The following is a 23,743-nucleotide window of genomic DNA, read 5'->3' as shown; positions in this document are numbered from 1 at the left end:
GTGAATGTTGAGTTTTTCAGTAGGTTGCATTGAAATCCCTTCTCAAAAATGGCTGCTGTACTAATACATGTTCATATAGTCTCTGATAATACATGTGAATGTGTCTTTATTTAACAAATGCCTAATTATTTTTTAAATTATGAAAGTTTTCATTAGGCGTCTAGAGCCCACATATATCACTTTTAAGGACTTTTTTATGTAATTTCTTGTTAAAATGCCTAAATGTGTCTAAAGTTTTAATATTTTCTCCTTCTAAAGCAAATGGATGTTTCTCCTACTCCATACATCTCCCATAATTAGGATAGCAATAAATATTTAAGATGTAATGGCCTTATTCTGTAGATTAAATGCTGTTCTTAAATATTTATGTATAACTCTACAGAATAGTTAGTTCTTTTATCTTCAAATTCTGACTTGGAGGGCTTGGTGACTTAAAAATGAAGCTTATTGGCTCTGAAACCAAATACACATTGGATTTGCTCTTTTTATTAATTGCTCAAATTGTTATTTTTTAAACAAAGTAGAGAGTGTTACATGAAAACTCCATCTTTAGTGTGTCTGTTTATCGCTCCTGCGCGCGTCTTTGAGTTTATTTGAAAACTAAACAAACAGAAACAACAGTTTACCATTTTTTAAGAACAGAGAGAGGAAGGTCAGAATAATTAATGGTTATATTTCAGACTGAATAATTAATGGTTATATTTCAGACTGATCTGAGAAGCTGTTCTCTTCCACACGGCAGATCCGTTTCTCTACTCGCCTTCGCTTTGTCTCATGTCAGACAAACTCTAAATATGAAGCGTCCTTATCTGACAATAACCCCCCAGTAGTGAAGCTGTTCAACATCTGACTGAAACGCCTTTTATCGTCTCATTTGCATATTTCAATTACGACTCCACGGAGGAGGGAAACATCAGTCACCTCGCCCGTCGCTTCCCGCGTGATTGACGGGACTGTCGCGTGAAACGCACCTGTGTGTGAGAGGCAGAGAGGTTTCAGCCGAGCAGCGGGGGGGACGGGGGGCTTACAGGCTGCGCTGGGAGAGTTGAAATGAAGGTTAGCAGCTGAGTGACGATTTAAAACCTGCTTTGAAAAGGAGCAGATATGGAGCCGTCTGTTTGATCGAACATTTACGGAGACGCAGGGGAGACTTGAGGACATTCTGTTCAACTATCAGGCAAGTTTAGCAACAGGTGGAGGCTGGAAGACATGCAGAACTTGATGTGTCTTTAAAGGTTTAGAGCATTTATGCAAATTTATTCCTGGTGTTATTGGAGAAAAACAAAACACTAAAACTGATTATTTCTCTAGTTTCTACTGCAAATATCTTACTTACAAGTAACATTTTAGCAAGAAAGTCAGTTTAAAGTCACTAATTTCTTAATATTGATTAAAAAATTGACTACGTCCACTGGCAGATTATTTCATTCATAACATGGAAAAATGTCTTATTATAAGTGAAATAAGCTGCCAGTAGAACTAGAACATTTTCATCAATATTAAGGAATTATTGACTTTAAAAAACTCCTATAATTGCTGAAAAGTTAATTGTAAGTTTTGTCTTATTTCAAGTGTACTAAGATATTCGTAAAACACTGTAAAAAACAATCTGTAAAAACAAATCTGTAAAATTTATGGTAAAATATTGTAAAATGCCAACAAGTACCAAAGCATTATATTAATATATAGAAACTAGACCAAAAATACTTGGTAAGATGTTGAGTATTTTGATCAGTTATTATTTATAGAGCATTAGTTGTTGACTTGGTCTGATTAACAATCAATTTTCTAAGAGAGGAGTGTCCAAAGTGCGGACCAGGGCCCATTTTCAGTCCTCTGAATGACCGACTGAATGTCCTCCAAACATTTTTGTATCTCTTAGAGCTGCAGTGGGTTCTGAGAAAACCATTAGCTTAGCCTGAAAATCTGAACAAGCACGTTTTAGAGGCCCCGCCCCCTTCCTCTCTGCTGCACTGCTGCAGATCCTCACACACAGCAGAGCCTGCACAGGATCTAGAAATCTGCAGTTTGCCTGCATCTCTGCCATGAGCACAGCTGCAAAAATCTTAAAATTGAATAACGACATGAGCTGAACACAGGAAGGGTGTGAGCAGCGCATACACATTGATTGACAGCACTAAGACCCGCCTTCAGGCTCTGATTGGTTGTTTCTGACAGGGAGCGGTGTATTTCATGATTAAAGACCGTTTTGTTTGAGTTGCATCTTTAAAATGATGTTCAAAATAGATGGCATACAAAATAAAATTCACATAAAAAAATACAAAAATAATTCATGTGTTTAAAATAAATTATCTGAAACAATAAAAAAAAACATTATAAACATCCTTCCAGGCATTAAGGCATAATCAGGAGGAGGACCTTGACTTTTTTTTTCACAGATTTTTCTGACAGCCATGACTCTGTGACAAGTTTGAATATGTAAAAAATACATTTTATAAATATTACACACTGAAACTTTAAAATGAGATTTTCACAGATAAATAAAAGCATCTTAAAATAAAGAAAATATTAGCTACAAAAAAACAGTTTCTGCATTCTTCTTTTGTCTCATAAGACAATCTGAAATGTACCTGCTTTGAAATCAGGCAACATAGATTTTCATTGTTTGGTTTTTCTGTTTTGGTCTTTTCTTGAACAAGTGCAGCCAGATTTGCTCTGCGATACACAGAGACAAAAGAAAAACCTCCAAGCTGTACTCCTTAATCACTATTTTGTTTCTGCACTTGTAAGAAAATAGTTTGGAAATGCTCTGAACAATAACAAACAGTCCAAGAAAAGTAATGCCAGAAAATCCCCAACTGTGCCAGCTGAATTAAAAAAAAAACAAAAAACAAAACAAAGCCGAGCGACGCGAGCCAGGCTGGCTGCAAACATTACCATGCAAAGTGAGGGGCTGCATGTTGACGGAGCAGCAGTATCTAGGCCATCCCAGCGTGGGCTCTGTTTGATGTGAGAATGATGCCAGATCGTAGTGGAAAAACTCCGCTTACTTTTAGCTCCAGAGAGCCGCAAACATTCGCTGAAGTTGCAACTGCAAAAGGCAGAAACCTGAAGCAAAAGTCGGCCATTCCTGCGTATGTTTACACGCGATGTCACACATCTTACACGTCTTGTTTCCATCAAGACGATGATGGAAGGTTTGAATGCGCACGAGTACAATGAGACGCTTGAAGACGTACGAAGGCGCGCACACACACACATTTACAAACCCCAGCAGACTCACAACGAGTGTTTACTCATTTATTTTAGCTGCTTGTTTGTTTTGCTCTTTAAATCTGAGGAACTGCACAGCTGTTGCTGCTGCTGGCAGAAGGTGCAGTTTGGGGATTCATTAGTTCTTGTTTCCTTCTTTCTGTTTTTCTCTCATCCACTTCTTCTTTCTTCCCTCCATCCTGGCTCTGGAGCATTAAATATGTTCAAGATTTAATAATCTGGAACTGTGTACATCTCTGCATATAAAGACATGAAGTGTTCCTAGAAGAGCTGAGCTGATGCTCTGAACATTTCCTGGTTTTTTAAAAGCTTCTGTTTTTCTTTTTTTTGTCTGAATCATCAGAGATAATCTTTCGCTATACGACGGATGTTTATCAGCAGATGATCAAAAATGTGCTTAAGTTGAATTATGTTAAGCGTGACTCAAAAGCTTGACTCATATTTTATAGATCAAAATTCATATCTGATCCTCTTTGATTTCCACCATGTTTTAATCATTCTCCCAAAGGGTGAAAGTGAAACATTAAAAGTTGGGTCTTGTTCATGTTATTCAAAATTTATTTCCCTCTGTCTTCTGACAGCCGATACGTTTTTACGTGGCTAAGATCAATTTCATTAGCAGTGAGAGGAAACTCTTCATTTCTACTTGAAGGTTGGAAATTTCATGTTACAAGCCGGAAAAGTGAACTCTAATAGCGTCTGAAGAGGTGCAACGATTTATCGGCGCAGATTGTCTTGATTCTGGGACATCAGTGATTGGCTGATGGGTACATATGAAGCCGATTTTATCCACCGATCTCATCTACCTCAGTGAAGGTTTAAAAATCAACCAATAATCACCAAAGTGTTGCCAACAGCGACTTTCTTGCTACATTTAGCAACATTAGCCAAAATCAGAATCGGAAGGTCAGGATTTTAAAAAGAGCGGTAATCATGGATCCGCCAAAAAACTGCAATCAGTTCACCTCTTTGATGAAATTCAAGTTCCAGCTGGGAAAGTCCAACATTTCTCACCTCAGAATCAAATATGGCAGCAGAATCAATCAACCTATGAAATTTCAAATGTACACACGGTGAAGGTGGGGTCATAACCTCTTGCTTCAAATTTTGACTAGAAATGTTATAAAAAAAAGTCTGAATTCTTAATAAGTTGCTTTTTAATCCACACAGAAATTTAGCAAACATAATTAAACTGAAGGAAAACAAAAAGTAGGATAAAAACAACAACATTCTGCAAATAATAACAGGATGATTGTGACTCTATGAAAATATCTCTGGTGATGATGGGAGCCATTTTTTTTGGCTTTGTACAAGACCTATAAGAAGAGCCAAGACTTTAGATCATACATCATGTCTGCCGTGGCCCGTGGCGCCCCTATTTCACCCATCATTACCTCCTGACTCCTGGAGCCCCACAGGGCCTCTAACACCCAGGGAGCCGAGTGACAGACAAACAAGAGAGGATGGAAAGACTTTGTCTGAGGAGGAAATGTTGGACTCCAAATCAGGAAGGCTTTAAAGTGATTTGTTTTCTATTCTGAGCACACACACACATACACACACACGCCCACATGGAAACGGCTCATGATTCAAGTGTGTGTGATCAGGACTGTGAACTGCTCCTCCTGTGGGCTGTGAAAGTGTTCACAGGGCAACCAGAGCTGATCGATAGACACTCACTGCCACTTTGTAATGACTCAGGTTAAAAGAAGACGAGTGAAACAGATGGAGCTCCTTCTTTTTGTTCTCCGGGGAAACACAAAAAAATACATCTATAATCTCACCTCCTCTCTCTTTTTTTGTCCCTCTGTGGCTCTTTTTGTCTCCTTCTGATCTAATTTTTCTTGTTCGCTGTCGCTGGGTCTTCCTCTACAACACGTGTGTCAAACTCAAGGCCCGGGGGCCAAATCTGGCCCGCTGTAGATATTTACGTGGCCCTTTGGACTCCAGAGGAAAGCATAACGTAACAGTTGTGTGATTCCAGAATCATGGAGCATCAACAGATCCACACCTTTTTAAGATAATGCTTAAGTTGTGAGTTTACTGCAAATTTTCCACCAAAATGGTCAAAATGGTGATGCTAACTCCCACCTGCAGGTGGCAGTGAATGTTATTTCTACTATATTGCTTTCTCTACTTGATGTCAAGTTACAATCGAACAAAAAGTCACATTTACCATCATACATTTACACAAATACTACAAATTATTTTGCCAATATTTCTAAATTAGCTCCACAAATCTGTAATTTTCATTGCAAAAAAAAAAAAAATCAGTAACTCCTGGAGGAAATGATCAGTTTCAATCATGTTCACTATGATTTAATTTTAAGAAGTACTGATCAGGTGCAGACGCAGCTACTTGTTAATATTTTAACAGTTTAACGGGTTTCATCAATACACTCTGATCCGTGATCTTGACGAAGCCCAAAATGAAAATGAGTTTGACGCCGCTGCTCTACAACTTAGCGATTCTTTTAGATTGACTTGTGGCAAAAACAGGGAGCGATCTCAGCTCCTAAAGCTGGATGTGCACACGCAGACTGACGTGGGGCTGATATGGAGGAAACACTGCGTGTGCATATGGTCTCTCTCTGCTGGGAGCTGGCCTGCTTCCTCTTTCTCCACCGTCAGGACTTCAGAGACCAGCAGCTTTCAGCTCCAGTCTGAACCCAGGAACAGAGACACCGACTCACCGGAGGCCCAAGAGATGAAAGAACGGAGCGTAGAGGAGCGAATGAAGGAGTGGTGGAGGAAAAGAAACAAAGCGGGAGAGAGTAAAATATGTAGATCAACATTTTATTCATCAAAATATATTTTTTAAATCCTGAAGTTGTGGTAAAATAAGGTTTGTGTTATTGTATTATTGGCATCAAGGTTGCATAATTAAGAAAACCACAGGGTTACGTAAATATTAACTGCCTTCATTACAGCAAATTATTAAGTTTTAGCTGTCAAATATTAGTGAAACTTTACAAAACTATAGTTTAGTGATTTCAGGTTTTCACTGGCAGCTGGTGTCTCTTTCCAGCTTCACACTGGAAACACAAAGGACAAACAACAACCATCTCAAAAGACAATTTAGGAGATCTACTAATCTAACATTCATGTTTTTGGACTGGAGGAAGCAAGAGTACCAAGAGAGAACTCAGGCCTGCACAGGGAGAACATTCAGACTCCCTGCAGAAACAAACCTGGGACCTTCTTGTTGCAGCAGAGCTACCGACTGCCCCCCACACAAATTTATTTAAAAATAAATGCATTTAAGACAATTTTGCTTTCTTTCTGTTTCTTATAGTATCATGAATAAAAGTAGAATATTGTAAACAGGGTTGAAATGAATTACTCGGATTAATCATAATTAATCTTTTCAGTGAACTAATTTAGTAATCGATTAATTGTTAACTGGATCAAATAGTTAACGATTCAGTCAGAGAAGTAAGTAAACCAAAACTGTACTTACTTAAGAACATATACATTTAAAATAAAATAAAAAATAAAAAACTGTTTTTATTGGTTTGTTCTACTCAAAACTCCCCAAGTGACACTTTTAGCTTCACCTGGTTCAAATTCAGTAAAAAAGGAAAAAAACTTTTGTTAAGCAACTTTTGCTAATATATTATTAATCAGTTATTCCTAAAAATAATCAATAGATTAGCCCTACAATGTATTGATACTAAGTCAAGAAGAAAAATCTGAGCTTTTCACATGTTGACTTTAGAAGTATCTTTTAGCTTCAGATGACCAGACATTCACTGAAGAAATGCTATGTTGCTGCATTTTATGCAATAAAATATGTATTTCTGTAAAAGAAAATAATCATCAGAGTAATTTAAAACTAGAATCATTAGTTGTTGTCCTAATTGTAGAATCTTAACACCCATCCTGAAACCACTGATGGCTTTTTCTGCTGAAGGTTGAAGACGTTTAGAGTTGCAGTAGTGAATGTAACTACATCAAATGTTTGTGATCTGAGGGAAACGGGTCATGTTGGGCTATTCTTGTGTATTTTCTTCTGGGTCAGGGAATCTGCAAACCTTTGGTTTCCATAGCAACGCCACAGATCAGGTTAGAAACAATAGAGTTCACGTTCTGAGTTACTGTCGACAATAGAAATGCAGAAATGCTTTATTGCATGAGCCATGACATAGATTGATGATAAAAAAAAACTGTTCTAGACCAAACCAGCAGGAAAGAACCAGCAAACATTTCCCAAAACACACACACACACACACCCCACTCACGCACACACTCAGAGGGGTCCTTCCCAGTATGACGGCATCAAATTTGAATAATTCCACAGATAATTTGGTTGCCACAGCCTGGCAATGGGAATAACAACTTTACAGAGATAAAAGTGCACAATAAGACGGAGAACAAACAGAGAAGCAAATCACCCAAGGCCAGCTGCTGCGTTTAAGCCAAAGTGCTATTTGTGAGGAAAAAGAGACTCTTCTTAAGCCTGATGAAGAAAACAGAAATATCGTCATTTATTTCCCCTTTTTCCAAATCCTTTTTCTCTTTTCTCACGTCGTTCCCTTCTGGGAATAAAAAATATTTAACATGAGCCTCTGAGCTGTGAGAATGAAGCTGAGAACATATTTGATTTTCTGGACTCCTTCGACAGAGAATAATTACTACACACACACACACACACACACACCTAGAGACATCTGGCGCTCCAACCATCATACAGCGTTAGGAGTGTGTCCTTCAGTCAGACGTTTAAGTCATTCTCACACGTCTACATATGTGTGAACAAATTAATCTGAATGAAAAATAAGGAGGTTCATAAACGCAAGAGTTTAAAAATATTACTGCAGGTTTTATTTGCACATGCTATTCAAAACATGCACTTTGTTAAAAATAATTTTCCAATGTTTTATGTTTTCAGAAGCCTGTCTATAGCATGATGTGTGTTCACATGTCTGATCAGGGTAAGGAAAGAGCAAAGGAGATGCAGTGGAAAGGCTGCAGTCTTTTCTGTAGTGTCAGCCTTTGATCAGCATCCCTACGTGTGCAGGCGTGTGTGTGTGGGTGTGTGTGTGCGGGTGCGTGTGTGTGTGTTGGAGCCAACCCCTGGTGTCTTGGAGGCAGATGAAACACTGCTCCTCTATCCGGGAGTCACAGAACACCCACTGTCCTCTGCGCCTGCTCCTTTTATTTATCTTTCCCTCTGCCTCGCCCATCTAACCCGTCATTCCTCACCAGTTTTAAATACGATTCAAGCAGAACAGAGTTTCCGTGTCACGTCGCCGTGCTTGAACCCATCCTCCATGTTTTCCAAGCCCTTTGTCAGATTATGGGGGCGTAGAGGAGGAGGCCATCACACTCCGACTTATTGTCAGATGAACGCAGCGTGAGCGAGGAGGAGGAACAACATGAACACGTTTTCTGTCTGCTAGTTTTGTCTCATATTTCTCCACCTGCATAAAGCCCCATTTTTTAGAGTAAAACTATTAACACCCAGAGAACAAAACATTTGATGCGTCATTAAGCTGCACAAAAAGAATAAGAAACAGATTTATGTATTTCCAACCCGCTAATACCTGGACGTTTCAGTAGCACCGACGCCGCATTATCTTCAAAACACGGCGCTGACACTGAAGTATTGCTGTTCTTTAGATTAATTACCCTAATTAATGACCTACTTAGCATAACCGTTGTGTAATTTATTGTGGTGTTTACAGTCGGGCATTAAGGCGGCTTATTCGCCTCGTGTTTGCGCTTCCCTTTAATTAATTTACCCAAACGTGCTGCTTATTTTTTATGTGTTTCTGGAATTTAAGGAGCAGCACCAAAGGGTCCAGCGAGCGTCTAATTGATAAACGCCTTGTTGGCTTTTGTTTCTGTGATGCAGAAATTATCAATAAATACAAGCAGAAACTGCAGTTATTTTGGCTTCAGCTGATGAGGAAAACATTTGGTTATGTTTTCCTCTTAAAGTGTATAAATCTTAGACAAACTATTATTGTTTATTGTCAAATTCAGTTACAGACAGTATGAACATTCAAACAACAGATGATGAAGTCCATCTATTATTTGTTTCTGAGATAATTTTAGCTGGCTGTAAGGAATATTGAGTCTGCAGCTGCTCTAAGAACATAAACATCAAACTGTTCTTCGAAATGTCTCTTTTATGGGCATATAATTCATAAAATGATGAATAAAATAGAGATTTTATAAGATGTTGCTTAATTTCATGTTTTGTGTTTAATAACTGCTGTACTATTTGCCTGTATTAATATTAATGTGATTTTTATTAGTAGTAGTAGTAGTATTTTCTGCCATGTTTCTGAATCAGTTGTCATTCTTTGTCTTGCCACACGGTGGCGCCATTTTCACACAAGTACAAGTTGATAAATATGTGCTGCACATTTTTCTTTTTTTCCTGTTCTAACAAGTAGTTAACTAAATCACTAACATGAATATAGTAATTAAATGTAATAATATTACTTTAGACAATATAATTTACACATATTTATTAAAAAAGTATTGAAAAGAGCTTTTCAAACTCGACCTAATGCAAGATTTACGATGCAGTGAAATGCTATTTGAGTTCTGCCTTAAAGATAATTAATCTATTTATATTCTGACTAGTTAATTGTTTTTGGGTCTCAACTTAATTACTTTGATAAACAGAAACCTGAAAAAATAAACAGATTGTATCATGTTTTACTCATGACCAGTTTTTAGTTTCCTAACCCCATAAATTCACATTAAAGTGACAAAAAGTCACATTTGCTGATTGTCTAAACCAGTTTTACTGTATAATTGAATAATGTTAAAGATGTCGATGCCTTTTAAGGTCTTATCTCTAATTAGTATCCCTCTTTATGTGCTCTGTTTGTTTTAAATCCTAACCTAGCTATCTGTTTATAAGTGTTTTAACATCCATTGTTTAGGCTTAATGAACAACTTATCCAGTACGCTTGTCTTTAATAGGCTCTAATTAGAGGTCCCATTCAGAGACTGACGGTTAATTGCCACCTAAGTGGAAACGAGTTATGTCTTTGCTTGAACAATTAAAGATACTTAATAGCGTTCATCAGAGGCAAATATCAGCTAGCAGAGGGAACGGCGTGTCATGGAGATCTGAGGTGCAGAACAAGCAGACTACTGGGTTTAATTAGGTGAACAGCGTCAGTGTGGTATGGAAAGCTGTCATGTTCAGAGTCAGCCTGCTGGAATTAGACGTGCATTGATTCATGTATAGTCAGGATGATGCGTCTGATTTTCTGGACTTGAACATCGTCAGAAAATCATTAAATATTTCTGAAAATGGAGATGATGTCATCAGCGTTTCCAATAATTTACCTTTAGCTTCTTGGATTGTTTGATATCTCCTAAAATGTGTTAATGCAAAAGAGAGGGAGAATAATTTCATTTTTTATTTAAAATCAGTGGTTCCATGTGGAGAAATGAATATATGTTTAAACAGGCCAAACATCACTGGAGGCTGTTTACAGCTGAAGGTGGATTTAGAGTTTTATTAAAACCTTCCACCATGACGAAAGTTAAGAACATTTAGTAAATATTCAGCGTATTAATGTTTCTACTGCTCCTTCTTTTTTATTACTTTTTAATTGTGCAATAAAAAGCTCAAATGTTTCATGAGTATCTATTGATTCTTTTTACATCCATACCCATTCAATAAATTAGAATCTTATTAAAAAGTCCATATATTTCAGGAACTTTATCACCAAGTGAAACATATTAAATAGATTAATTACATACAGGTGGATGTTTAAAAGGATTTATTTGTTAATAATGATCATTTACACTTACAACTAATCCAAATATGACATTTTAATACAGAAATGTTAATGAAAAGGATGTTATTTTCAAAAGGAATCAGAATATTCAAATTTCTTAAATATGACTGTATAGTTTACTGATTCAGCTCTAGATGTTTATTTTATTTATTTATTTTTTTCAGATCAGACAAAAAAACCTCAGGATTAAAACTGACCAATGTGGAAAAATTGTGAAATGACAAGTAAAAGTTTTTTGTTTTTTTTAATGAGTTTAGAAGGATCAAATTCTGGTTATAATAACTCAGCTGTTTATGTTATAAACACTTTCCTTGTGTTCTGCAGTTTTAACTACAATCTGATTTACCATTCAAAGAAGCAAAAGTTTACATGCAGGAAACATTATGAAGGTTAACAGCATCATTAATTCTCCGTTTCTCTTTCTTTTTCCACTTTTCATTTTCTCAACCAACAGGTTTCCTCAGCACCGGCGATCAGTCCGCTAAGGGGAACTACGGCCTGCTGGACCAGATTCAGGCTCTGCGCTGGCTCAACGAAAACATCGGCCATTTTGGCGGCGACCCCGAGAGGATCACCATCTTTGGATCTGGAGCAGGGGCCTCCTGCGTTAACCTGCTCATCCTGTCTCACCACTCTGAGGGTAAGTTGATGCTCTACTGTGTCGCACTGATTGAGTTTTGTGAAAATATGTATTTTACATATTTGTTAAAACCATGTTGTGACAGTATGAGACAGATAATCTGTGAAAAGATCAATCTCATCCTCCTCCCTGAGTTACTGTTGCCATCTACAAAAATGCACCAAAATTAACCAATCAAAAACAGGAGGAGGGTCTTAGCGCTGTCAATCACTCTTGTGTACACTTTGCTCAATATGCTAATGATGGAAGGACAAGAAAACTGATTATCCGCCATCATTGGTGGTTATGCTAACTAGCGTTAGCATTTGTGGCAACCTCTGAGAAGCTGTAGCCTAGCAGAGAGCAAAGGGAGGCTGTAATTATCGCATACATCAGGATGATTGACAGCACTAAGACCCTCCTCCTGGCTCTGATTGGTTGTTTTAGCACATTCCTTCAGATGGTAATATAAACTCAGGGAGAAGACAGAGGAGATACATTTTTTTTACAGATTGTCTGTCTTATATTTTACTGTCGGTGCATAATGAGAGTCTTAAGAAATAATAAAATATTTCCTTTTATAAACGTTACATACTGCTGCTTTAACCAAACAGAGAAGCATGACAAATTAGGATAACATAAAATGTTTTCGGTTTATTTGAGCTCTCAGACTGTCGGATCATTTCAACAGGACTGACAGACAGACAGATGTTTCTTAATTATGCAGAATTGCAGCTTCAGTCTGTCACCTGTTAAAACCTGTGAGGCTCACTTGACTTCCTGAAAGAAAACACACGGCTTGTCCTTTGAGCTTAAGGATTTGAGCACCCGAGTGCCTAATGAGCGCGTGCAGGTTTGATCCTCTGCGTCGCTCACATCCTCAGAAGATAAATGAGTCGGGAGCGCCGGCATTACCCCACATTACCTGCCTCGCCGACGCTTCTGTTGTGCAGCAGGAAGGCCCTTCCTTCATCAAAACCCTACATGTGTTCGACCTCCTGCTCCCCATTACCAGCACAAAACACCCCGGAGGCTAAGCGCTAACGCGGCCCCACCAGAGGACAGAGAACTGCGAACCAGGCCGCTTTGATCTGAGCTGAGATCAGCGTGGCTGACGATCCGCGGCCAAACGGCCACGCGCTCGCCGCCTTTGATCACGGCGTTCTTGAAGCTGTCCTCCTCAGATCGTTGCTTCTCTGTTCTCTGCGTCGCTCGAGGTCTCGCCCTGAATATCTCTGTCTTCTCGCCCCGCTTTCCCGACTCGCACACAAACTGGAAAGGGCAGAAATGTGGGTGAAAAGGAAGAGATCTGAAAAAGCAGTTTCACATCTGTTCTGATTCTCTGTGTGTGTCTCTGGACCCCAAGCACTAAGCAGTCCTTTAGTTTTTGACTAATTCATTCTCTGTAGATGTGCTTTGAAAACAAATGTGCTGTGAAAGCTTGACTGAGCCTCTGCCTGCCACTGATGTCTGTTAACCCACCCAATTAACCCAGGAACCTGTAAACTTCTCTCTGCTTCTATAAACTTTTAACTAAAATAATAAATGCAGCACCTTGTTGCTAACATGCTGCAGCGCTGAGGAAAAATCTGAAGCTGAAATACGTAGGTGAAATGGTACCTAACATGATGTTAGCTGGCATTTACAACTGGTATGATTCATATCCAAAGGCTCAAATATATTCATACGCCACCATTAATGCCTTCCTCATTGTTCCTTAACACTTTGTAGTTTGACTGCAGCCATTCAAAGCCTCATTCTTGCTGAATGTTTAACTGCTCTTCTTAGTTTCCAGTCATGAACCAAATTGTCATCTAAAAACTTTCCAGTCTCTCATCAGGCAGCTTCATCAGTTTTGATGCTTGTCCTGTCCGAACATCCAAATCGTTGCGTTTAGATGAAAGGAAATCGGTCAGGAGGTTCCAACTGATTCACAAGTGGTTTTAATATCGACCTGACCTGAGGTCAGCACAGAAAAAGGCCTCAAATGAAATCTGCAACTAGCCACATCGACGAATTAAAAACCTTCTGGAGAAACATGTTTGAATTTAACTGGGGTTTACATGTATATTTAAGCCTCGATGTGTAATTTTGACCAAGCACAGATGAGTGAAAATCCACAGTAAATTTACTTAAATGTTTTTATTTGCTGCTGCAAAACGACTCCCAGTGTATCTACTGTTAAAAACAAATTATTAATTTTCCTAATATTAGATACCACAACATAGAGGGGTTTTTTCTCACAATGTTCCAAAATGATTGAAAACATAATTTCATGCCTGAAGTTAAATCATAAACTGTAATTAACTGTAATCTGCTTAGCATTTATGAAGCAGTCCTAATTGGGTCATTATCACCTTTGCTGCATAAAACAATAACAAAGAATCACTGGTAGAAGAAATAAAGTTTGTACAGTTTGAACTTTGCGTTGATTGCACACTCAGTAGCGATGTCAGCAGCTTGTCTTGGAAGCTTAAAAATTCACTTTAAATATCTGAATGTGCTTCATTAAAACTTGGTTTTATACATACATTTTCACAAGTTGTGTGTTAATTAGTTAGTTCTTAGAGGTGTTAAGTATATTTTATGACTTTCTGAGCTTCTCATGTAACTTACAATAAGGAAAGTAATACATTTCTAAATTCTTCTTTGCTCCTTATATCTTTATTTTTAGATTGAGACCTGAACTGTTCACTCTGCATTTTGCCTTTTAGAGATTTTATATTGAATTAACCCTTTAACCACCAACAGAACCAACATTAACCTTGTTTCTTCTGTTGCTGACAACCAACCCGCTGTCACTGTCTGTCTTCATCCCTCTGCTTTGGCATCACCTCATCATCATCACCTTCCTCTTCATCAGCATCTATCGGTGTAACATCAACTCACTAGAAGCCGTCTGTCTGTCATCCTTCCTCCCCTTTTCCCCCTCCGTCATGGATCCAAGGTAAGGAGTCCGTCATTCTGTCATTAAAGGACACCGATCATGTCAGCAACAGGTTTTCACAGATCAAACCTGACAGCAGGGCGGTGATGAAGGCAACGCTTCGTAATGTCGATTATATGATGAGGGACAGAGATAGAAGATGGAGAAAATGAGCATCAGTGCCTTGCAGAAGTATTTGTATGTTTACATATTTTGTCACAAAACTTTCATGCATTTTATTGGGACTTTCGGTGGCAAACCAACACAAAGTAGCATAAAATTGTGAGGTGGAAGGGAAATTATATGTGGTTTTGGAGTGAGTGTTTGTATGAAGCCTCTTTAGATGAATACTTTGTAGAATTACAAATGAAAGTCTTTTAATGTAGGTTTGCACATCTAGAAACCAACATCTGTGTTTGCCATAGACTCAATTGGATTTAACTAGGCCGTTCAAACAAATTAACATGCTATGCCGTCTTCACAACAACCCTGATCAGCTGCCTTGTTCCTGCCATCAAGGAAAACCGTCGTTTTCTACTTTGTCTATTAAATAAGAGAACAATAATGCAAAGATAATTATCGGCAAATATATTGCTTTTATCTATTTTTGGTAATGTTGTCACCTCTTCTAACAACTTATAGCTCAAATACACAAAAACTATTATTATCTGTGTCACAATTATTGATTAGTAACAGGATTCATCATTGCTGCCATATTGATCGTGAAAAATGTGTAGCTCTGGTTGTTTACTTGCCTGAGTCTTGAGTGCAAAAATAATACAGTAGATGCAAGAAAGTCATGGGTTTAAAATCCCAGCCTGAGGCTTTTCTGCGTCGAGTTTATTATTTCTCCATGCGTGGGTTCTCTCCAGGTACTCCAGTTTTCTCCCACAGTTCACAAACATCACTGTTAGGTCAGTTGATTACTCCTAATTATCCTTAGGTGTGTGTGTTCATGGTTGTATGTCTCTTGTGTTTGTGTTGCCCTGCGATGAACTGGTGACCTGTCCAGGATGCTTCGTTGTTTATTTCTTTCTCTCCTTGACTGGAAGATCAGATTTTGATGGCTCCTTATTTGTTATGAAACAATCTGCCAATTAGTACCCAGGTGACAAAGAACAGGGGGAGGGATTTTTTGATGTGAAAAATAAGAAAAGACAAGACGCTAAATAAAGTAGCATAACAGAGGCCAATCTTAAGGACTAATAAAATACAGCCGTCTCCCTGCTCTTTCCCTCTGCCACTCCTGGAGCAGATATGCATGTAGGTGTAGCTGTTTCCCAGCTACTTCTTACTATAATTGATCTCTGAGGGAAAGGAGACTCTGCAGCTCTGCTTAATAATTAACTGACCAATCTTCAGCCCTGGAGAGGAGAGGGGAAGGAAAAAGGAACGAGCCCGAGAGGAAACGAGAGAGGCAGGCGGCCCCTTAACGAGCCACTCGACTGGCTTCAGCAGCTCAGAATGGGAAGAACTAAGGAGACGGAGGGAGAGACTGAAGCAGGGAGGTGTAGAATTAAGGCAAGGAGAGAAAAGAAAGTTAAAATGGATCTTTTGACTTATCAGAAGAGTTTGTGTCCTTAGCTGCAGTTAAAATGGAAAATTGTCAGGTTTTATGTTATTTCTTCAGAGAATATTGAAAAAAAAAAAAATATTTTGTTTGCATCACCACCAAAGAATACAGTCCAAAACCTTCAGTAAGGCAGAATATAAATGTCCCTTTTCAATCTCGTCCATTTAGGTCTGTTCCATAGGGCCATTGCTCAGAGCGGCACGGCCATCTCCAGCTGGTCCGTCAACTACCAGCCCCTGAAATACACCAAGAACCTGGCCAGGAAGGTGGGCTGCACCTACTCAGAGACCGCCGACCTGGTGGACTGCCTGAGGAGGAAGACCTTCAGGGAGCTGGTGGACCAGGACATCCAGCCTGCCCGCTACCACATCGCCTTTGGCCCCGTGGTGGACGGAGACGTGGTGCCGGACGATCCGGAGATCCTCATGCAGCAGGTGAGGGTCAGATGATGACCTCATCGTTGTCTGAGTAGCTCTGGAGGAAGTTGAGAAGTCGCAGTGAGGTGTGGATGTGACCTTTCCACACAGTTACAGGTCAGGCTGTGACACTTAGCAGCTGGTGTGAAACAACATGTTACTCAAAGAAAAATAACTCGGCTTGTACAGGTGGACAGTGTGCTGCTGGTCAGCCTGTAGCCATAAGCATAAAATAAAACGAGCTTGATGATTTCCAATCTGATGATTACTATTTTTTGAAGGGCAATTTTGTTTCCAAAGACTTTATAATTATTTTTATTTATGGCTTCTGGTGTGTGTGTGTTTTATTTCTGTTAATTTATTGTTTTTGATTGTTGAGTTTTATTTTGGATATTCAAATGTCTTCCAGTTCCAGTATGGAGTTTTCTTCACAAAATTAAAGTTTGTTGTTCTTTGAGATGCCAAAATTGAAATATTTTGTCAAAATCAACATGTTACTGGAAAATGAAATGAAAATCAACAATATTAACGTTTATTGCAATAATTTCTGGGACAATTTATCAACCAAGAAAATGTATTATTGTGTATTATTATGAGTGTTGGCTCGTGTTTCACAGTTAAATAGATTACGTTTTATTAAGCAAATAACCTTTTATCCTTCAGTTTTATTATTATTTAATTGATCATTTGTATGTTTGAGATGAACAAACAAAATTGAAATATGAAAAAATATTTACAGCTTCAATCTATGTGTTTATTTACCATCCTTTTAAATTGTGTTTTCTCTCAGACGTCAATGTTTGGATTTCTCTGAAATTCCAAATATGCTAATCAATTTCTTTCAATCAATCAATCAACTTTATTTATACCAATATGTAGATTTAGTCTTCCAGCCGTTCACCCACCTCTTCGTTTGTTTTTAATATTTATGAAAGCAGATAATATTGTCAACATTTAGTAGAAGTTTTTTTTTTTAATTATTCAAACTTTTTCTAAACAGCACTTTTTTTGCAGCCATGTGTAATATAAAGTTCTTTACAGAGGTTAAAAAAACTGAAAAATCACAAGAAAAACACAATAAAAGGATCAAAATCATCTAATTAAATAATTAATTATTGGTAATAAAACAATAAGGAATTAAAAGTGAATAAAATTAAGAAATACAATCCACAAGATTAGATTAGTGACGATTCAGTGAAGATAGATGTAAGTTGTTAAAGAAGGAAGGTAAAGTGATTATCCAAAGTCTATTAATATAGAATAGTAAAGAATAAGATACTTAAAACATGAAACAGTACTTGTCATGTCAGCCTTCTTATGTAAAAGCAGGAAAACTAATTTAATCTTCTCTCACCTGCTGATTTTGTTATTGACGTCTGAAAGGTGTTTCATTTTGATTAACTTTTTTACATTTATAAACAGCAGTTTGACAATAACTAAAATGTGGAATTAATCTGCACTGAAGGAGAAATTTGTGGGGGAAAAAAGCATCACAGCACCAACTATAGGTTCAGGTCTCGTCTAAATTTACAAGACTTGTAATTCTGTTTTTGTGCCACCAGGGGGAGTTCCTCAACTATGACATCCTCATAGGTGTGAATCAGGGAGAAGGACTGAAATTTGTGGACGACAGCGAGGACAACGATGGCATCTCTGCTGCAGCATTCGACTACACAATCTCTAACTTTGTGGACAACCTCTACGGATATCCTGAAGGTGAAGAACCTTGACCCCGAACATCCGTCAGTCTTTGAAATCTCTCTCCACATGATCTTGTTTTATATGAACTGTTTCAGGGAGCTATTCTTGAACATAAAGAAAACACCTCAGAATCACAGCTCCCCATTGAAGTGTGCATCTTTAAAACAATGTGTGAGCAAGAAAATGAGAAGAAACAAAAAGCGAGTTTGGTGGAGTGTACCAGCCAAGACAAGCATACTAATGAGATCGCCTATCATGGAGATTATCTTTCGCCGCGGTGGGTCTGTGCTTTGGCCTTTGGGGCTCTGTGGGCACTAATGCTGTCGCTCATCAGCCCCCAGGCAGCCGCCGCCTCCCAATCATAGTGCTGTTGTTCCCAACAGCTCAGCCTGCAAACCCCTCACAGCAAGCCGCAGTCCAAATACACACGTTTTGAATAATGCAGCTCCTTCTCAAGTTCTCGTCATTGTGGTATCTGAAAGGCAAATTCTGTTCACTTTCTCTCGCCTTTTAACATACGCCGCCTTGAAAACTTACTCACAATCCCTGAGGTTTTTCGAATTTTGCCACATTACAGCCACAAACTTCAATGCATTTTAGAGAAATTTCATGTGGTAGACCAGCACAAAGTGGTTTATGATTGTGAAATGGAGGCAAAGTCCCTCTTGGCTGTCACATTTTTTACAACCAGAAATCATAATAATCTGGTGTGCATATTTCTGTCTGCTGCTATCAACAAGACAAAATGTGAAAATATTCAATATATACTTTTACAAAGCACTACATCTTAGCTTGTTAGAAATGTGCCTAGTTAAAATCCACATGGTTCCTGTCTACCTCAGCTTTCTTGATCACATTTCTTAATTTCCTTATCTCCTGTTTTCTTGCAGGAAAAGACATCCTGAGAGAAACCATAAAGTTCATGTACACAGACTGGGCAGACAGGGACAATGGTGACATGAGAAGAAAGACTCTCCTAGCTTTGTTCACAGACCACCAGTGGGTGGCGCCAGCAGTGGCCACTGCCAAACTTCACGCCGAGTTCCAGTCGCCTGTTTATTTCTACACATTTTACCACCACTGCCAGACAGAGACGCGACCCGAATGGGCTGATGCCGCACACGGAGATGAGATCCCGTACGTGTTTGGCGTGCCGATGATCGGCGCCACAGACCTGTTCCCATGCAACTTCTCGAAGAATGACGTGATGCTGAGTGCTGTGGTCATGACTTACTGGACTAATTTTGCCAAAACTGGGTAGGTTGAATTTTAACCTGACATATTTCAGCTCTGTCTTAGTCAGTAGTTATTGATACATTGGAACTGGACCTTTATTGAGGCATCCATGGTGTGTTTCCAAAACATTCTCAATGCCTTTTCACATTAATCAATGATTCTCTTTTCGTTTTCCATCAGAGACCCCAACCTCCCCGTCCCTCAGGACACTAAGTTCATTCACACCAAACCCAACCGCTTTGAAGAGGTCATCTGGACAAAGTTCAACCCAAAGGACAAGCAGTATCTCCATATCGGCTTAAAACCTCGAGTTAGGGACAACTACAGGGCGAACAAGGTGGCTTTCTGGCTAGAACTTGTCCCCCATCTTCATAGCCTACATGAGATCTTCCCAACTACAACCCGATCACCATCTGGCCCTGGTCCAGGCCCAGACACCTATAGACCCAGGCCAAGGACTCCAGGTCCTCGAACCACTCCCCACCCTTACTCAACCTTCACCTCTGATCCTGAAACCGAGGGCTCGGACCGTCCAATCCAGGACCTCTTTCCTGGAGACACCCGTGACTACTCCACTGAGCTGAGTGTCACGGTTGCTGTGGGAGCCTCTCTTCTGTTCCTCAACATCCTGGCATTCGCAGCCCTTTACTACAAACGCGACAAGCGGCACGAGATGCGACGGCACCGACTGTCTCCTCAGCGCGGCGTACCCGCCAATGACCTCGCTCACAGCCAGGAGGAGGAAATCATGTCCTTGCAGATGAAGCACTCGGAGCACGACGCTCACCACGACCTGGAGCCCCTTCGACCACATGACATCCTGCGACCCGCCTGCCCGCCCGACTACACGCTGGCGCTGCGCCGGGCTCCGGATGATGTGCCGTTGATGACGCCCAACACCATCACTATGATCCCAAGCACCATCACCAGCATGCAGCCTCTTCATGCCTTCAACACCTTCCCCTCCACCGGCCACAACAACACCCTGCCACACCCCCACTCCACCACAAGGGTATAGTAGGGACTGGCCCACCCAGCACCACCTAAAGACAGGGAGTACTGGATCTCCTACTGATCTAGAAGGGAGGCCTGTGGTTGAGGGCCTTCATTCTGTTCTTACATTCTCTTGTTTCTCAAAAAGGAACTCCACCTCCTCCATCATGTGCTGTACAGCTTAGCAGGAGACATAATGAACTAAAATGAACTGCGTTGGAGCAGATGATCAGCTCGGAGGTGACGTCGATCTTTCAGACATACCTTTTCCCAGGAGGGTGCACAGTTTCCAGTCTAAAGAAATTTTCAAAGGGACAAACGCTTTTGGACCTTTGATGTTCTCTCTTTTTTACTTTGGTGTCAGCTTTTACTGTCTTCTAGAGTGTTGTGTGAAGTTTCTTATTTGTTTCTTTTCTACATCTGTGTCTTACTTACGGCTCATTTGACTTCTCCCCTCCTTAGGGTGCTTCTTTGCTTTAAGGAGCAACAACGTACTGAGATGTCAGAAGTAACGTTGTTTCAGTCTACCATTACGGTTCGTGCCAAATGTGTTTTTGCTTTCTGATCAAGGTTGAAATGAATTTTAATCCCTGGCTGATAACACGGGCTGTATGTTCTCATGACCAAGTGCCAAACTGGCCTTTGATTGTGGTTTTCTTTCATTCATCTTGTTTATTTTTGTTGTTGTTCAAGTGTTTTAATGTGGAAAGATTTTTGCTGACAATATAGTTATAGAGAAATGATATTATATATAGTTCTATATAAATGTGTACAAAGGAGAAAGAATATAAAGGGGGTTTTCTCAATGGGGATCTATGCATGAATTATTTTTCAAGAAAGGCAACATGGAAAAAGGATGAAGAATCTGTCACCGCACGTTTTCCAATTCTGAGTCCAAATTAAATATTTCTCAGCTCATATAATTCTCCCACAAATTCATTAAAATAGGAAATTGCCACAAATCACAGATAATCCACCAGTTAAAGCAACAAAGCTCATCACACCGTTTTATTAAATAAATTAGACATTAGTTCAACCTGAGACGATGCATTCCAATATTAGCTGCTTTCTGTCAGTTCTTTGGGTTCCCAAATGTATTTTATTTTTAACAGAAAGATGTTTTGTCATTGATTATACATTCAGTTGATCTGTGCCTATGAAGTGGACATATTAAATTGCACAGATGGTATCAGAACCACTTTTCAGCCAGCTATAGGAGACAGATAGGCAAGCTAACTCATCTCACCTGGTTATCTTCCATATCTCCACCCATTTTCTAAATATTTTTGACAACCATATTTTCCTATCAATATAAATTCAGTAATTTCCACTGATTATCCGGTGTAGCTTCAAGCACACTGAGGGTACCTGGCGGATTTTAACAGCCTGCAGTGCAGAGCTGCAGATGATGAAGGAGTTTCTCAACAGGGTAAAGGTAACACAGTAGATGTCTGTTGTTTCTAATTGTTCTCCTTCTGTTAGTTTAGGAATATATCATTTTACAGCTCTGCTTTTCAAGATGAAGATGTCAAACATGCATTATGGGTCCGTTAGCAGAGCAGGAACACGTGGTAGCTAACATGGCTGACAGGAGTCACAGTTGCTGTCTTTGAACATGCGCTAGCTTTAGCTTGTTTTTATTTTTCATTTTCTTACCGCCTGGTGGTTGGGGAGGGCTGGAAACGGGTTAATAGGCCAAGCAGCTGCTCCAGGCTGAGATTTTATAAACTACTGAACGGGAAATGTGCACAATGCAAATCACATGAGTGGACAAACTCTGCAGATCAGGACCCAAGAAGATAAACGGACATGCTGTGGCCAAGAGGAGGATGAAGAAAAAACTCGCACAGCCTTAAATGTTGAAATTTGAACCAGAAGTGAAAACAAGCTGATCAAAAGATGATTAAAAACATTCAAAGACTCTTTCTGTCTGAATTGTTAGCCAGGGGGACGACCTGCTAATCTGTCGAAATATGAACTCTTTTGTACTCACTCCTGTGGACAAAGGAGGCGGTAACAGGTTGAGAAGTCAATCCGATCACAGCAGCTGGGAAGAAAACGTTAGTCCTGGATGTGGTGGTTTGTTTTATATGTTAGCACTAGAGGGCGCCATTGTGGCAGATTTCATTCAGTCCAGAGGAACTGAAGACAAACAGTCCTGGTGGGAGGATCGTTGGAGATACACAACATCTGGATCAGGATCAAAACTGTACATTTTTAAGTGTAAGAATCAAACAGATGAAATATTTGTAAATATTAAGTTTCTTGTTTTGTTTTGTTTTCGTTTTTTGGGGGGGGGGAGGGGTGGATGAATGATATGCTTATTTGGTGACAACAAAAGACAACAGGTGCAGTTTGCAATGAAAACAAATCAAAGCAAGGAAATGTGTATTCACTCATAATCAACAGGAAAAGGTTTAGTTTTTAAACTTTTGACAGACCATCGTCATGTAGATATGCTGTAGCATCATGATTCAACCTGAATCAGGAAAGTTTCTGTAGCAGAATTTTACTAAAAGCCTCACACAACAAAAACCCAAAAATCCTGAAAACATGACAAAATAGTCCAAGTCTGAATTATCTGCATGGGATTTTTTTTATTTATGAAACTTTTCATTGTTAAATATTCTTTTCATAACCACGTAACCATTTTAACTACTGAATTACTACAACTTTAAAATCAAACAGGACCTATAAATTTAACCTTTTTTCACTAATTTGATCCAATTTCAAACAGTCCTATAGCAACAAATTCACTTTATGAAATATAATATTGTCATGTAGCGGTGTTTCATGTAGCTGCTTATTTATGTGTGGGAAACATGTTAGGGCTTTAACACCATCTGATGCCTCATGAGATCACAGAGGTGGTCCAACTTTTTGATTTGTGTTGGTTTGTTCTAGTTAAAGTTCCTCCTGCAGAGAAAGGTTGATGAGAAAATGGACATTGTATCAGATTGGATCTTATATCAGTTCAGATGGGCATCAAATCAAATCAAATCAAATCATTCAACAAATATTCAAGTGATGCAAACTGGGTCTCCATAAATAATCTGCACCTGTTGTCTTGCATTTTATATTCTATGTTGAATTCAGAAACCCAAGACTTGAGATGAACAAATCTGTTAAATAATGGAAAATAAAAAAAGATTAAAAAAGGAAAGTGAAATCATATAAATAAATGAGGTGATGATATTTCTGTTACTTTAGAAGTTATTATACACTGTATGCTGTGATTCTGATCTGGGAACATTAAAGACATTCATAGCCAGA

General features: G+C 39.1%; 1 protein-coding gene across 2 annotated transcripts in view; it reads left to right on the top strand.

Annotated features, from left to right (window-relative positions):
- The window catches only part of nlgn2a (neuroligin 2a), a 260,217-nt gene extending 236,474 nt beyond the window's left edge, over positions 1 to 23,743 (top strand). For both annotated transcript variants that reach the window (XM_032583169.1, XM_032583168.1), the window contains 5 exons: positions 11,461 to 11,646; positions 16,293 to 16,558; positions 18,103 to 18,256; positions 19,132 to 19,498; positions 19,658 to 23,743. In XM_032583169.1, the coding sequence (XP_032439060.1) occupies positions 11,461 to 11,646; positions 16,293 to 16,558; positions 18,103 to 18,256; positions 19,132 to 19,498; positions 19,658 to 20,495 (1,811 nt within the window). In that variant the 3' untranslated portion in view covers positions 20,496 to 23,743. The remainder of the gene's footprint in view (positions 1 to 11,460; positions 11,647 to 16,292; positions 16,559 to 18,102; positions 18,257 to 19,131; positions 19,499 to 19,657) is intronic.

Source organism: Xiphophorus hellerii, chromosome 14 (assembly GCF_003331165.1).
Source record: "Xiphophorus hellerii strain 12219 chromosome 14, Xiphophorus_hellerii-4.1, whole genome shotgun sequence".
NCBI classification, from domain to species: domain Eukaryota; kingdom Metazoa; phylum Chordata; class Actinopteri; order Cyprinodontiformes; family Poeciliidae; genus Xiphophorus; species Xiphophorus hellerii.
The sequence above is the reverse complement of the archived record's forward strand: the minus strand, read 5'-3'. Positions and strand labels throughout refer to the sequence as shown.